At 32.0% G+C, this 18,161-nt stretch overlaps 1 protein-coding gene across 1 annotated transcript in view; it reads left to right on the top strand.

Annotated features, from left to right (window-relative positions):
* The first annotated feature begins 950 nt into the window (after positions 1-950).
* LOC146998280 (uncharacterized) overlaps positions 951-18,161 on the top strand; it is a 451,108-nt gene continuing 433,897 nt past the window's right edge. Inside the window, exon 1 of the mRNA XM_085813874.1 lies at positions 951-2,346. Coding sequence (XP_085670000.1) covers positions 2,019-2,346 — 328 coding nt within the window. The 5' untranslated portion in view covers positions 951-2,018. The remainder of the gene's footprint in view (positions 2,347-18,161) is intronic.

The raw sequence follows: 18,161 nt of genomic DNA, 5'->3' as shown, positions 1-18,161 counted from the left end.
GTATCACTTTCTGACTACTTCTTCTTGGTGTTGCATTTTCATTGTCGAGCAGTGTACATTTCTACGTCAAATTTTACGCCGAACTGGAAGAAAATACCAATATAAAACTGGACAAAATGCCCCAGTTTGACATAAGTTTTGAATAAAATTGTATCGTCAAAAACGTTTTTGTTCCTGAAAAAGATAGATCTATATCGGAGTTTCCTAGAAATTCATAAAATTTTATTTAAAATTTACTTAAAAATAAGGTGCTCTTTTTAACTAATTTAAAACTATTTTAGGTATTTATTTCTAGCTCTGATCGCTAAGAAATAATTATTATTTGAAGTAACCCTGCCGCGATTATTTAAGATAAATGAAGTCTGTTTTAGCACATTTAATGAATTCTTCGAAAATACGTAAGAAATGCAAGCAATAATAATATTTTATTTCAAGTTTTTTAAGAAAATTAAGCTCATGATATCAGATTCAAAGGAAGAAAAAGGAATGATGCAGATTTTAGACAACCTAACTGTGAAAAAAAAAGAAAAACAAAATCGTTATAAATCAGATTTTTTTCACTCTTCTCTTTAATTTCAAAATAAACTAGCTTCAAAGGGGAAAAAAAGCCGAGTTTTGTTTTTTAAAAAAAATTTAAGGAAGTAAAAAGTTAAACAAACGAACTCGGCTAGGTACCCTTTTTCTACGCTATGGGCTAAAAGTATTGAAAACGGCGTGGCAGTAGTTCGAAAAACACTTTAATACCGACAAATAAAAACGAGAGAAAAAATCCACTAACCTTTTGTTCAAAGTAAATATAAAAGAACACCGATACTGCACGGAGACGAGAAATTGGCGTCGAACACCTACTCCGTAGCCAAATTCCTTCGCCAACCGGCGGAAAACAGATAATCGACGGCAGGCACTCTAACCACGCCGTTTGCTGCGGCATTCGTCCGCTAGCAAAGGCTTCGAAGAGGGAAGTTAATATTTTGCTATTTGAAATATACCTCACTCGTGCGTCTACCGCATGGTATGTAAGTTATGTGAAGTGCTTACTTTTAAGTCTTAAAACACTGTTACATTAATCTTAAATTATTTCTACATTATATTTCACTGCTTCATCAAGGCGGAGACTGAATTTCATGCCTTTGAAAACCGTGATATTATTACATTAATACAAATGTTCAAATATTTTGCCCACTTGATGTGACACTTGTTATTTGAAAAATGAGATTCACATGGTATTGTTCCTTAATTACGATGTTGTTTGAAATCTATTAATGAAAGTGCACATACTTATCAGTTTAACAAATGTAATCAAAACTTTGAAATGAGGAATATTTTTTTTTCGAGTTTAAGTGCTACATATTTCGTTTAAAATTAAGGGTTTCAAATTTTTTCAGACTTAATAGCAGTGTTGACTTTTAATAATCATTCCATCTCTAAGGTTAGCTGATATATTACGTTTTTTCGTCAGTGATGAAAGCGCTTCTTTTTTCTTCAAATTTCATACAGAAATTCTTTTTATGATAATTATTGCTGGAAATTGTATATTGGTTTATTGCTTGTAACAAATTAAATTCTTTTTATTTGTGACTTTAGTCAAAAGATTTCGATTGAAAGTTAACTGCCAAAAAATAAATATAAAAAAAGAATCTTCTACGAATTCATTTATAAGTTTCTAAATAATAAATATTTGTAACAAATTTATTATTTGAAAAAGTGTTTTGGATTACTGTTGCCTATAACTAACGTAATTCATCAACACCTTCGTTCCTTTTCTTACGAAGAACACACATTTTTCATAATTGTGGACTTGTCCACCTGTAATCATAAACGGAGATATATTTAAGATATCGAACGTCGTCGGAACTGTTCCGTCATCGCAGAAAAGCAGGTTGACTAAACCATCCTTGAAAATTCCTCTTCCGCCGTCCTTCGCCAGGATTTTTGGGCTAGGGAGATTCAGGCGTAAAACTATATCAGTAACAGCTCCAGTGGCTCGATTACAACCACAACAAAAGAGTGCCAGAACAATGATCTTAGCGCCTTCAGACATCCACTTCCTTCAGGACAAAACCAATGGACTTCTAACTCCTGATGAGGACACTATGGCTGACCTCAGCAATCGTTTCTTGCAAGGCCATGAACGGATCCCCAAAGTGCAAGTAGCTGAAAAGAATGGTTTCTGGTTCGCTCTTAACAACAGTTATCTCCACATAATCCGGGACCTTGAAAAACAAGGCAAATGTGGTAAAATTCGAGTTGAAGTTGTGCCTCTGACCAAAGTACCGGAAACATTGCAGAAAGGAATGGTAGTTGACTGCGATACATCATCTGTCGATAACACAACAAACAAAAGCTGTAAGTAGTGCCTTCTTTTATAGTAATTTTTACGTAAAATAGTAACTTGGTTGTCTATCTAGCCGTATTTTTAACTTTTTCTAAACCTGCATTCATCTAAGTCTGTTATTTGACATTTTGTGTTCTCTAAAATGTATTCTTCTCTATCATGATTTTCGTTAATCTTAAGTTTTATGCTAAATTTCTCTAAAATGATCTTTAAGATTACAATGATTTTTCATACAGCAAATCTGATCTATATCATGAGAAACAATTCTTCACAAAGCGTTTGGTAATTCTGATTATATAGCACATAGGGAACCTGAGTACAAACTGTAAAGTAGTATATGCTGTAGTGTTTCTAACCATTATTGCTATTTCAGCTATTACTTCATTTTTTTCGTGACAATGACAAGATCTGTTGATACACACTTGTACATGTCAAAACATATGAAGGGTGTATTACACACTATTAAAATAAAAAACAGTGTAGAATGTTGTCACATAACGCAGCGATAATTATTCTTCTCATCAAAATATCGGATATAGCATACATAAAAGAAAAGTGACAGTTATTTAAGCGTTCGAATTTTATAATTATTGCACAATGATACTCAACAATTCTTGCCAACAGGTATATGCTGTTTTATTTATTCAAGTTCAAAAGTGTTATTGAGTTAATTAAAGAATTCATGGGTATAATCAGGATTTTTAGCACAGTATACAAACCTGTTGCTCAAGCTATACTCTATTTGAAACATCTCTAAATAGTTAAGGGGACAGTGTGCTCAAAAATAATAAAAAATCACTTGAATTTCAAGATTTTCTGCATTTACAGTGTTCAACAGCGCACTTAAAATATTCAGCATACTTAACTGCACCATACTGCAAAAACCTTTGTTCCAATGTTGAAATATATAAAGAAGTTAAAGGCAATCAAAATCGTAAAAATAACTTATATTTAGTGTAAGTATATTGAAACACTCAAGTGTGTTTCAATATACTTACGCTAAATATAAGGTTGTTTTTACGATTTTGATTGTCCATTAGCGTGTTTCTCTTCTAGTCTTTACAACATTTGAAAAAAACAGCCAATGTCCTTTAAATTTTGGAGGAAATATAAACAAATCTATGTTAACAGACATCCACTGGTATTATAATTTATATATGTATAATTATTTATTATTTTGGGTAGGAATTTCGGTATTACTAGTAGAAAATAAATTTGAATTTCGTAGGTAAATGCAATAAGCACAAAACAAGAGTAAGCAACTTCCCTATGCCTAGGTACTGCAGATAAGCTTGGTCAATGTAGCTTGAACAAGAGCTGAAAAAGCTTTTCCTGCTTGGGAAAATAAATAAAGTAGCAAAAAATACTGTAAAATACTAAAAGATCCTTTTGATGTACAAAATATATATAAAGAGGGTGAATAATAATGTTTCCAATAGATATAATCAGTAAAGTATGCACAAGTCAGAAGACAATAATGTTTAAATATTTACAGACTCACGTATAAAGGTAATTTGGTGTTTCTAATTATGAGCATATTTTAAAGATAAGGCTAAGGCAAAACTTTAAATGCAGGTTTTTTCAAAGTAAATATTTTCGAGATTCGTATGTCTAGAAAATACTCCGTCTCATTTTTTCTTACAAATGCATGATATTTCTGCGAAACTATCATTTTATATGATGCATTAAATCTATGTATGAATTTTGGCATATGTGTATACTAAGAAGTTTGAACTTTTGACAAGATTTTAAAAAGTTGAATCTTTTCTCAAATTATAAAGGCAATTTGTATTTCTATTTATGAGCATATTTTAAAGATAAGGCTAAGGCAAAACTTTAAATGCAGGTTTTTTCAAAGTAAATATTTTCGAGATTCGTATGTCTAGAAAATACTCCGTCTCATTTTTTCTTACAAATGCATGATATTTCTGCGAAACTATCATTTTATATGATGCATTAAATCTATGTATGAATTTTGGCATATGTGTATACTAAGAAGTTTGAACTTTTGACAAGATTTTAAAAAGTTGAATCTTTTCTCAAACTGAGATTTATTTCACAGAAATAATTTTTAAAAATTCACTATTTGTTAGATTCAAAAGCGAATATCCAAATATTTTTGTAAAATTATTTTTAAATATTTAATGCAAACATTAGAATAAAACACTGAAAATTAGAGCTTAAGCAATAGTTTAAACTTCTACTTAAAAATTCCATTTTCTGTTTTACGAAAATTAAGTTTTTAAAAATTTAAAATTTTTAACATATGTTCGATAGAATGTTGTTATAAAATGTATATGGACAAAATTTCTTTTTTAAAAAGTAAAAATGTAAAAAAAAAATAATTTTTATAGTCTATCGCTCTCTAAATCAGGTTTGGGCTCTGTTATTAACAAAGTAAACAAGGGAATAAATGAGAAATAGATTTACGTATCATGACCTCTGTGACCAAACTCAATTCAACCAATCTGTTAAAAATGGTATGCGTATACGTAATTGGTTTACCTTAAATATACCTGCATAAAATTAACATGTGAAACATTTTAGAACCTGAACAGATTTAAACCGTTATAGAGAGCTAAAGATTTCGTTTTAGATACAAACGGATAATGATAATTTTCGTGAAAGAAATAGCCATCTACAGCTAAGACATATAAAGATATTTTTCTTGAGAGAAATGGACGCGTATAGTAGAGGTTAATTTTTTATGGAATTTAAAACTGTCTTAGTATGTTAAACACATTGCTATAGAAGGAATTGTTTATTTTCTTTTTTCATTCCTAAACATACATATGAAGCTAAGAAGATTTCAAAAATATCATATTTCCTAGTTTTTCATATTCAAAGAGCTTGTATGATTCTCTTTCATTAAGGAATTAACTTATCATCGTGAATATTTTAACTATTCTGAATGATATATGAAAACTTTAAGAATATTTCATTAATTAAACTTTTAACATTAATATTAAAATAGATTTTCATAAATATTAATTTTGGAAAGTTGAATCTTCGTTCAGGAGTTTGATCTTCTTTGCAATGCTCTTCATAAATCATTATTTTTAAATCGTTACTCTGGAATATTTTGAAGAAGTAAATAACGCAGCTTTATCTAAGAACTAACTATTCTGTTTGAAAACATCCTGTGTACATATTTCAAAGAAATGTAGCTTTAAAATAAATAAAAATATGCAACATAGAAAAATACACTTTTACATATCTTTATTGCATGAGCAGAGCTTACAGATATTCAATTTTAGAGGAATATTCATATGTTTTGCTTAGTAAATTAGTAAATGTTGAAAAGTAAATGCATATATATATACACTGATGCATTTTAAGTGAAAATGACAAAAATAACAATCATATAATAACGTTGCAATCTTATTATGACAGACAACAGTTGTTTCGTGATTGGCTAAATTCACATGTCTGTATATTTTATCAGATGTACAGACATTACATTAGAATGTGTAATTCATTTAGATTATTTGGAGGTAATGGGCAAGGTATTTAAAATCAACTGCGCAGCATTCCATAAGCGGTGTATGGTATATGGATAGAATGGGGAATATGTCAAGGTGTAAAATGTATCTGCTAAGCACTCATTGAATCATTTACATTTCAGCTGAGCAATTTTTGGAGTAATATTCCTGTAAAATAGTCACCACATAATCAGCACTTTTGTGCCCATTTTGAACACAAAAAGATTAGTTGGTCAGAAATAATATTTCACATCAAATAATCTCCAAATATCACAGATTAATTTAGTGATGCTTCGAGAATGAGCTTCAATACCACACAGTCTGCGCTATTATGCAAGCCAGCATTAACCTTGGCAAGGCTTTCAAGAGAACGGCATTCCATTGCCTCATGCAATAGAATGCCGTTCTGCAAACCGTATATGATCTTCCATCAAAACCGTAAAACGTTAATAGAAAGACGAACCACAGGGAAACGTAATTAACAACCCTCTGTCGGCATTTCTTGTGCCGATAAGATGATTGGCACGATATCGGATAGCAAATTCAGTGTCATTCAATGCCTTTCATTGTTTAAGAAACAGAAAGCTGCTAGTGGCGATGTTATTATCTTTATTGTAGTTTAGATAATGGTTTGACAGTCATTCCTCCTGAAATACGCTGTTATTATGTGGTCAGTGCTGCCCGTCCATCCGTTTTTAACTTGAGAGAGAGCGCAAGCGTTTTTTTACATATCCAAGTCAGCAATGCAGAAACTGTTCATAATTTTTATTTACCATGGTAAATAAAAATTCTGAACAGTTTCTGCATTGCTAGTTGGCTTTTTAAACTGCTATCATTTAATCTGAAAATGCGCTCGTTGCTCTAAAAGTGAAGCTATATATTTTTCTGGTACTTTTTTCTAATTTCTGTCGAAGGGTAGCGATTTTTTCCTTGTTATGTAGCACCGCATATTGCTTTATTATGCTCAAAGAATAATAATATTCCAGATTAAAAACTCTACAAATAAATATAAATTGTGTTTAAGTAATTATAAGAGATAAAAAAAATTGAGTGATTTCTAGAATAGGAAAGTTGATGGTTACTAAAATGTATTTGTCGTTAATATCCATTTAGTAAAATCAATAAATCAGTTTGCCAATTTAAATTTCAGTTTTGATTTCCTTTGTGCAATCAGGAAGGAGGAATTTCAGCGCCGAAAAGTTATTATCTAGGAACAAGAGTTCAAAAGTGTTTAGTTGGTCGTCAATCGTAACGGCTAAGCACTTGGACGAGTGTCCTGCATTTAGAGATTTAGAGAATTTAATTATATTGTGTAAAAGTATACCAGAGCTCATCAACTGATGGCTTTGTGAGCCAAAATTGCGTTTGTAAATGACTTATTCATATTCGTCTAATAGATCATAATCGTCGAAATCCCTCATAATATTACAAAGTGTGTTTGCACACGTTGAGATCTATCTGGACAGGGCTTTGTATTGACGGAAGCAGGTTTACACCTGCTTTTTCTCTTCCATTTCAGTAATAATTAGACCTCGTTTGTTACAGTCATTTAGGTAAGCTCATCCTGCACCAACGGATAGAATGTATTTCTGCTTATCTCCTGCTAAATGGTTTTCATCTAGGGTTCAACAAATTGTTCTGCTTTGAATCACATGCCTCAGCAAAAACTGGTGAACATGACTTTTTTAGCTTTCTAAATTGTAAATCTAGGTTTAATATTTATTATTGCTACAGATATATTTAAAAACTATGCAATTGATTTCTGCGTCGGACGATTTTCTCTTGTTACCAGTAATTTAAACTTTATAAACATTATAAATAGTACGTACATTTTTTGGGTATTCGTTCGGAAGTTTCTTTCCATGTCGCAATAATGATTATAGCTTTTCCCTTTTAGATTGTAATGTTTATTTTGAATTTAGAAATTTTAATACCATGCATTTCATAACATTTTTGTATTATGGAGCAGGAATATTTACTTCTCTTCGGAATGAGCAGAAACATATCCTTCAATCCACATCTTGTTTACGTGCTCTATTTTGAAACACGAATAAGTTTACAAGAGGCAGATCATATTTCTCACTTCAGGCAATAAACTGTTGCTAGAAACTTTTATTCCAAAACATTTGTTAGCCCAGAAGTGCTATTAATTTCGTTTTGGCATTTTGCGTTGATTCACTTTTCAAATTGTTGCTACCAAATATTACAGCCCTGCATTATATTTAAATAAATTAAATAATGAAGAATATGCGTGAATGTATGCACGTTTCTCGCAATGTGAAAAAACATTGGCACCTAGAGCCATTAAATTTGAATAACGTAATCCTCCACCGAATATGGGCATCTGGAAGCCCTAATTTGGAGTATTTCTTTATTCTTTATAATACAGTATTTTGATTAGTTGATACTGAAAAATATTTGTTTTAGAATAGGTTATATAAATTCCGTTTTAGCAAAGTAATTTTATGTTTAAAGTGACAAACAACAAGTCAGTCTGTCTGAACAGGTTTCATACGAATGTTTTCAAAATTAACTAATATTTTAGCTTTTCCTGATGAAATGTGCATACAGTTTTACTATTATAAAGTTCAAACGGAAAGAAGAGGAGATTCAAAATTCAAATCCAGGTCAAGAATCTGTCAATTTGACACATTTTTGGATTTAAGCCAGGTATATGTTATAAATCGAGAGAGTGCAGATTTGGTCATAGTGATAGTGAACGGTATTAAGGGTTTAAAAATTATGTACGTTAATCTGAATGAAAATCTTGATGTGTTATTTAAATATTTATTATATTTTTTCTCTCAGTTCCGATTTTCCAATAGAATGAAAATGTAGCCAACAAACGTTGTAGCACTTACGTTCAGTAATGAACAGCATTCAGTTATGACATTACGCAGGAGAAGAAGAGGAAGAACGTCCTTGTTCATTTACATTAGCAATATATGTCACGTGATCTCTGAGGTCATCGGAATACATCTGATTTAATAGCAACTGCACTCCTGTAGTGTTTGCAGTTGAGTAATTACATGCATTTTACCCGCGCGTGAACTTTTTGAAATTTTAGTGAAGTTAAATAAAGTCGATAACTGAATATTATATTCTTTCATATCAATACGACTGAGAATTTTTTGCTATCGAGCAATCTCTATTAAGAAATCTGAACTGCATATGAAACATAAACATTTGATTTAATTTTCATGCAGATTTTATAAGAATAATTATGTAGCTAATGATGATGTAACAAATTACGGACTTTCTTCCGCAGATTATGTGGTTAGCTCATTCACTTAACAACTGGATTAATGTTTCGATAATCGGCGAGAATGTAATGGCCTTTTTCTTAGCGCAAATGGGCGTTATCCCAGAGGGGCTATTAATCTCAAAACGAAATTTTGCGTTGAACCACTTTCAATGTCTGAATCACTATTATTGCCACCACCTTGTGTTATATTTAAAGAAATTGAATAACGAAGAATCTACATGATTGTATGTATGTTTTTCGCATTATGAAAAAACACTGGTAGCTATTGAATAACATAGTCCTACACTTGAAAAAGGGCCTCTGGAAGCCTGAATTTGAAATTTATTTTATTGTATGTTTCGTATTTTATAAACCTTTAGCGAATTTTTGATAAAAAAATTCAAAAATTTCCAGGCAGCAGTGGCAGTACTCTAGGGAATAAAACATTTTTATCTCCAGTACGCAAGACGGTCTATCAGAATTTCTAGAGATATGCAATTTTTAAATATTTTTAGCACAATGTGTCGTTAACTCAAATGCTCTCGAAACATATATGTGTCTGTAAATTTAAAAAAATCTGATGTGTACACCACATGACTTCCCTGTATGCAATAATATTAAATTATACGCATTTTTCTTGCATTTCATTTAAACATATTGGATTGAATTAAATCTACTTCGTCGATAGCGCATAAACCACAATAGAATAAATGCACTCTTTAACAGTCACTATATCTGTTTACCATAGCGACACTCTGGCTCTAGGTTCACTTAACAGCGTTATATTTCGTTCATATTATAACTCAGAATGTACAAATTTATATCATTTGAAGAATTATCTAATCGTTGCCACATGTTCTGTTCAAATACTATAATATGTCTAGAATGATGTATAAAAGAAATTAAGCAAACAAAACAAAAACAAAAAACAAAAACAACATCCCCCCCCCAAAGAAAACAGTTTTTCACATTTCACAGACGATTCAGTATTTCTCATTCAATTAATTCAGTTCTCACTTCGCGACAAGGCGAAAAGACATAAAAATTCAAAATATCTATATTAAAAATTACAAAGTAAATCTTAAACACTTATTTCCTCGAAAAAATTCCAGAAAGGATTAAGCATGGTAAATGAATAATTCGCAATAATAAATGATGACGTTATCTTAGTAGTTGCGAAGCTTAGTCTCTCTAGATTGGCAACAAATCTACTATTCTGCTGTTTCAAATGTAAACAAATATGTCCGCCATGTTATTTAAAAATTAGGCTTAACCACACTAAATAGCTTTTAAATTGTTGATAATTGTACAAATATTGATTGAAGATTTCCTAAAGGCATAAAAACCTTAACCGAAAGATAAGAACAACATAATTCAATCATATTTAAAGCAAAAAATTCGCAATTTACAAACATATAAGAGTAAAGAAACGGAGCTCACTGAGTCGGGTAACAGAGTGGATATATATATATATATAAATATATTTATATACGTTTGTTGCGTCCGATTGCAACCCAAGTACGAGGTGCACATCTACATGTCATAGCAGTTCTATATAAAAAATTTCAACTTTCTGAGGCTACTCGTTTTTGAGTTATGCGAGATACATACGTACGTACAGACACCACGAAAACTTCTCTTCAGAATTCATTTTAAAGCAGTTTTATAATTTTTTAGAGGAAAAGAGTCTTATTCTGTCCTTACGTACAGACGTCACGCAAAAACATCGTTAAATTGCATTGGATACCTGTCAAAATGGATATTTGCGTTGAAATATGCTGCCTGAAACTTTTCGCGACAACAATATTTCCTTTTTACTTCGTACAAAAAAGTAAAAAGGTAATATAAAATCTGAAAGCTTCCAGAGTTTTATTTATTTATTAATTATTATAATGAACTGTGCTCAGAAAACCTCAAGTCTCTAAGGTGGTTCTTAAACTATAACATGGTTGACGCCAGCTGGATTTCGAGTAGATCTCATCCGCTTTGCCAGTTTCCATTTAAATGGTTAAAGAATTATACATTTCTTCCGTTCGTACCTGTATAACGTAGCTGTTACCACATCTGACTAGCGACTGTAAGATCTATGGCTCAATTTCCGCCGAGGACACAGTCGATTTTTCACGCTTCGCGATTTAAAAGCTTAATATTTAGATTTGCTCTTGAGGCCTTTGGCTCTTGAGGCTTTCACATATTCTTTGAATCTGCATTTTGAATAGTGATCTAAAAGAATCTTTCTTAAATTAATTAAATTGTAACTTTAAATTAGTTAAATTAATTCTAAAAATATAATTGTTAAATGAAGTAAAAAATCTGAATTTAGTTTGTGTTTAAATTTAAATAATGAGTGTATGGAATACTTGAATCAAATGATTAAGATAACTGGACGATGAAAATTAACTGTATCCTAATAATGCAGAAGAAATTTGTAGGTAAGACGAAGTCATTAGATAATATATGCTTTACGAATTGATGAATGACTAGTGTTTCCACATTTAGTTTCCAGAAAGTACAAAATTAAGTTATTTTAATTTCAGCACAGGATAAAATTGGAAATTTTGTAGCAAATCTACTAAGTTACCGAACTTAAATAAAAACATATTTTCTGGGTTGTCACAACTAGGATATCTTTGCTTGATCGAGTTGGCGGTTCCTCAAATTATTATATTTCGAATTTAAGTCAACTAGATCTACATGGTATGATAAAAGATCTTGTATGACATTTAGAGCTTTGTTGATAAGATTTAGAAAGTAATCTATAACGTGAAAAATCCACATTCTCTGAGCAATAAACGCAAGTGCATCGTTTCTTTGGAAGCTTTAGCTAGAAATAGATATTCTGTCTTCGAGCTTGGATAGTGCTACATATCTTTAAGAAATCGGACAACTTACTAAGATGAACTATAGCTATTAAGTGATTTCCTTTCGAAAGTATTTTTGGCCCACTATGCGTGTAAGTAACATGAAAGGTATTTTAGAATTCTAAAGTAAGTGATAAACACTCATATAAGAACTAGATAAATTACACGATACTTGTATTACAGATTAGTGGGTGGCAACGTTAATTTTACAGCATTATGAGAATAGATTCAAGCAGAATAACTTATTACATAAACATACCTTTCGTTTGCAGGCGCTTGGATCTATAAAACTGTGATTAGGATTGTTGATACGCTACTACTGCATCTCCTCACTCAAGCTATAGAGACATTAGGATATTTTTGGAAGCAGGCAAGATGAAAAATGCGCAAACGCCTTCGCCGGGGATCGAACCACGGACCTCTGGAATACCGGCTCAGGGTTCAGAACCACTACGCCACGAAGGCACGCCAAGAAGGTGGTAGAAATACCTCATAAAGTCAGATTTTACTGTCACTAGTGTTTTCTACCGCATTCTATACGCAGGCGTAACCTGGCTTTCCCCCTCCACACCATACTGAAAATTAAATTCATATTTTCTACTTATTCAGTACTGTGCAGACGAAAAGAGAATGCCGATTTTTCAACAGTACGTTACTACTGTGAGGGAAAATGAGTGATGTTAATGTATAAAATACAAATTTAAAGGGAAAACGAATGTTTTTAAAAAGATAAATATGGTAACAACGCTTTTTATCCAAATTTGGGGCAGACATCAATCTATTTTCAAGATTTTGCGTTTATGTTTGCCTTTACGATACCGCTGTCACAGCGTAATTGAGAAACAGAGCATAAATTATAAATCCGGAAAGTAAATAAGTGAATTATTCATTGAATTGTTTTATTATTTATTTTACTCGTATTACAACATATAAACAGACATTCACAATGATGTGCTTCACAATTTTACATTTCTGTTTCTTGAAAATGCAAAAGAAAATGCTTTTTTTTCATTAAAATCTTTGGTAAATTAAGTAAATGGCTAGGTACTTACCAGCTAATTTTTGAAAGTGGTTTCTCTTGCAGTTGGGGATTAATATGAAAAACTGAGTTCTTCGTTTTTAAGATACTTCTAAATTCTATTTTACTCTTGTATTGCTATGCAAACAATGCAGCTATTGTTCGGTGTCTGAAAAATTCATCACTTCCATGTGTTTAGTCAGGCTTATGTGACAAGTCTATGTTCATAAAAAGAGACATATTTCATGCAAAACAAAGCTCTGTTTGGAATGGTTCGTATTGCCAAATAATGTCATTAATTTTATTCCAACGCATTTTTCCCGCCGCGGTCCAAACGAACGGAGAGATGCACATAGTTGAGGGATTGTGGAGCTGGATAAATAGCGATTCGCGTTGCGTTTCCGGTCCATTGCATCGGTTCCTTTGTTACGACAGGCGGAAATGACGTCATGATTGATGCCAGAAAATTGCAGAGTTGTTTAGAAAAGTCGCAAATACTTCTTCGCATCGATTTTCGAAGTGGGGAAAACTTAAGGATCTTTATCTGAATTTTCTACTGACTGCAATTCAAATATACAAAAATAAAACGCTTCTCTGAACTTAATATGACGGTCTCGAAAAATGATAGTGAAAGTATAAAATTGTTTTGCTTCGAATTCAAGGACCATTGCGATTATATGTGCATCGATTTGCTCAAATTGCTTTTTAAATTCAAATTGCTTTTTAAGTGACTGTATTGGTAAGGAATATTGCTCGAACTCCCACATTTGCATTACATTCATGACTAAGCATTGTAATTTAAAGAAAGGCTTGATATCTCAGTAAACATATGCTTAAGACAAAGTCTTAAAGAAGAAGACAAATCAAATAATATATTTAGGTGTAATGTGCGTATTCAAGTAAGGTTTGCGTCTTGATTATAAGGAAGGAATACAAAGAAAAGTTAAAGCTGTTAACCTCCCATAAAATATTTATGGATTCGGAATTTTTGTGTTATCTATACGAAAAATGCCTTTTGTGTTATGCGCATGTGACTTTGCTTTTGTGATGACGTAAACGTAAAACTGGTTTTTGTTAACGTCTTTTGAAATTATTGTTATAAAACTGTTGCTGGATGCCCATGTTTAAGGCCCATTTTAAAGAAAACAGCGGAGAATTTCCATATTTATTGCAAAATGTATTTAATTACCGATACTTTTATTTGCTTTTTTTACATATTTTTATAGTTCAAGACAATACAAGTTTTCAGAGGATAAATAAGTCATCAAATTTATGGCTTAAAAAATTCGTGCAATATGTGCACATGAATGTTTACTTTTAAATATGGGATAACAATTGCTGATTTTATTGAACGTTTCCAATATAGTACATCGTAACGGATGTGATTTACATGCTTTCCATTATATTACATAGTAACATTCGGTATGACAAAAGTAAGTGTGAATGCAGCTCTGATAACGCAATAAGTGCAGAAGAATGTTTACAGTTATTTGAAGTTGCAGACTATATTTAGAATTTAGTCATACGTTATAAAAATAATGCATGTCAATATTATGTTACTGTATTACCACTAATTAATGAAAATTTAAAGAATAACTACATTTGCGTGACAATAAAATGTATAATAATATTTATTTCGTTATTAAAAAGTATAATAGTACATTTGCGAGACAGCAAAAAGTATTATAGTGTCATTAGGTTATTTTGAGGCAGAAAACATGAAATATGAGCAATGTCCTCACTGGGACTCGAACGTCTTGAACTTGGACGCGAGTGTGCGTCGAGTGTGCTAAGCTTTACACAACGAAGGCATGCTGGAAGGAGGGAGAAAATGCCTTATAGTATAACATAAGTAAATAAAAGTTGTACTTGTTTTAATCCAGTTATTTATAGCAGCAGATGCCACTGATGTTTATTATACAATGTAATCAACCCTCATATGTCATCCGAGTCAAATATTTGAAAGATATTCCTCTCGTTACTAGTATGGCTAGACTTTATTTTATATCAGCTACTTTTAGAGCCGCCTTATTTACTTCTTTTGCTTTACGCTCTACTGTATGCATCTACGTGTGTAGAGCTAGAAGTGTTTTATTAAAAATAACATAACCAAGTAATTGGTGGAAAATTGTGTTTTTATTACAAACCGCAATATGTTTGATAATAGCCTATTCTTTTCTGTTCTAAAAACCTGGGAAAACAAATTGACAGCAATCGATATTTTCATGGCAAAAAGTAAAAGTGAAATATTTTTAACATAGTGCACTTTTATCGGCATTCATAAAGTAAAGATATAAAATTTTATTTTATAGGTGGCTAGTGAAATATGCGTTTTGTTACTTTCCTTCAATTTTCTCTGAGCTGAATGAAGGAAATAACAAAAATAATCATTCTAGAGAGAAAATAAATTTCAGAGCTTTAAGCATGAACTAATAGAAAGTGTACCATCTGAAAATGAATAAATTTTGCAAAATGCTTTCAGACAAAAATGTAAGATTTACATATTTTTGTGTGAAGGCACTAGTAAATAAAATGAATTACAGGAGAGGTAAATTTTTTGAAACTGACTCTTCAGAGAAATGTCTATAAAAAACTGTCAGTTCGAATTTCTCCCTACCACAGCCAGGCCAACCGTAAGTTCTACTTATCCCAAAGGCAACTCCTTCAACGCAGCAAGAATGCCCCACGGCTAATTACTAGATCAAATAGTAACTGAGAAACAAGCCTAACTTTTCTTTTATTGAGTTTCCAACTTCAGCTTTATGAAGTGAATAAATGGAAGAGAAATAATTGCTATAAATGAACAAACGAATATTTTAGAATTGGTTAGGAAATGTAATCAATATTTGGATATTTAATAATTTAAATGTAAAATTCAAAGTATTAGCGAAATTGATCCATAAAGAACTTAAAATGCCTATATTTTTAATTAAAATACGTTTTACATACCAAAGGTTAATTTTAAAGTGTATACTTTGCAGAAATATTTAATACACATATTTTATGAAACAGTCTTTGGGAACATCATATATTGGAAAAGGCGTATATCTAGTTAAATGCAGTTATTTACAAGTTTTACACGTTCCTAGCTATGGTATAGAATTTTTTTCTTGTACTGTATTCTTCCTTAGTCTTATATATGCTCATTTTCAACTTTCGCAAATAATGAGTACTATTTATGAACACGCTTTGTTTTACTTGTAAAAGCAACCACAAAAGCAACCTAGCCTGATAAGAGCTGGAGATTCATTAGGAGAAGACTTAAGACATGATTCTGGTGCCCCAAACCTCCTCCAACTTCTTTATAGTGTAATTTGTAATATGATATTTCGCATCAATTTTTGCTTTATCCAGTAGTAAGGTTCCTTCTCTTACAATAGGCTAATAAATTTCCAGATATTATCTTAATAGAGTTCAGTGGCCATTGTTGCTTCCAAGAACAAGAGTGCAGTAACTCGTCGCTTTGTCATGGCACACTAGTTAACTTAGGATTCAGAGCAGACTCGATAAAATGATGATGTTTTTCAGTTCCATTACTCTATAATTTTAGCTGCAGATAAGTACAGAAAACCATACGTGTTTGGTTGGAAAACCCGATTTAAAATCCAAATGGTGCGATGAATGAAAGAAATTACTGCCAAATAAAATTCAGAGACGTAACACGAAATATGACAATATTCAACACCTACTCCTGCTGAGTCATCAAAAATCCTTTTCGGTTTTCAAAGAATTTCTGCCTCCCTCCACACAGTCTCTGAACTTCTTATATAGAGTGATTCGCTACCAGACCGACAAGCTTGCAGGAAGTGTAGTTATAACTCGAAATCACACAGGAATGCAGGATCGCAAATGCTGTAGTTGCGAGCTATGGTGCTAAGAAGCGGAGAAAAAGAACAGAAACAGCAACACGAAATTTTTCATGTGACCTCAGAAGAAGTCCATGCGTGATAGGTCTAGTGGCAGGTCAAGGAACTAGGCCACCACGTCCTATCCACTGCTGTCCAAAGGAGATTAGCAAAGTACAATGAATATGTCAGAAGTGCCCTTGTATGTCAATGTATTAATTTTCTTTAGAAAGTGATAAACTCTCGATTCAACGCCGGGAGGACGCGGGACACATGCTTGTTTACCTATGTTGTACATCAGGCGTCTCCGTCCTCCGTCACCTCACCTACCTCGGGAAACGGATCGCAATGCAAATGACGACTTTCAGCAGTATCGCTGTTCACGCTACCTTCTCTTCAGCGCTTTCTACCGCAAGACTCTCGGGAGAAATCTTCTAGAACGTAACGAATTTCATGCAGTGCTGCTGTCAGGCCTGCCTGACGACTTCTCGTCGTAATTTCAAACAACTATTATAGTACAACCTTTTAATAAGATGTTTTCTGTCCCAATAATGTGTTTCTGTTCTTTTTCTCTGCGTTTTGCACCATAGCTCGCAACTACGACATTTGCCACTATGTAATTCATAATTTTAAATTTTTCATCGGTGTGTTTTCTCTTCCAATTCAGGTATAAAAATTTTTAATAGCGACACTTGACAACAGAATGTCAATGTTTTTAACGACGAATCTGTAAGTTATATTAAATACGAAGCATTGAAAAAGTTTCGTTTCGTTGCATTAACATAGTCGTTTTAAAATAAATTTTACATAATTTACTTTTTTTCAGTTAAATTAGGTTAAGAGTCAAATTTATATAATATCCGATATGAAAAAAATCCTCAGGTTATGAGCTGTAGTCGTATCAGGTTTGTCTAAATTTTTCCTCTTGTCTTATCAGAAATAGCATTCGCCCATTCTTTATACAGATAGAATTTAGTATCTATATAAGAATGGACGAATACCAAACCTGTTTAATTTTCGGAATTCACGTCCCGTTGCACAATGCGAGTTCAGTACACAACTTGCGTTCAAACCCTTCTGATCTAATGAAATTTCATATTTGCAAATTTCATTCTTATGTAAGAGAAATTTAGTGAAATTTTCCCATGCTTTTATTGATTTATACTTGTTGAGACAAAGCGAAAGATTAGATTCAAATGATATACATATTCCCAAGGGAGGAAGGGAGGATCAGGCTGCATATTTTGTATGAGATGCGAAACTAATAGGACTTTCTTAACGACATTTACTTGTCACAATCTGAACGTTGAAGGGAAATTTTTTAAACGCGATACTCTCAAATAAATATTTATAATCAGAATAAAAAATAAATATGC

Source organism: Stegodyphus dumicola, chromosome 3 (genome assembly GCF_044657685.1).
Source record: "Stegodyphus dumicola isolate Sdum_Otavi_A_Nest chromosome 3, ASM4465768v1".
Taxonomy (NCBI): Eukaryota; Metazoa; Arthropoda; class Arachnida; order Araneae; family Eresidae; genus Stegodyphus; species Stegodyphus dumicola.
Note: the sequence above shows the minus strand (reverse complement) of the source record. Positions and strands in the feature narration are given on the sequence as shown.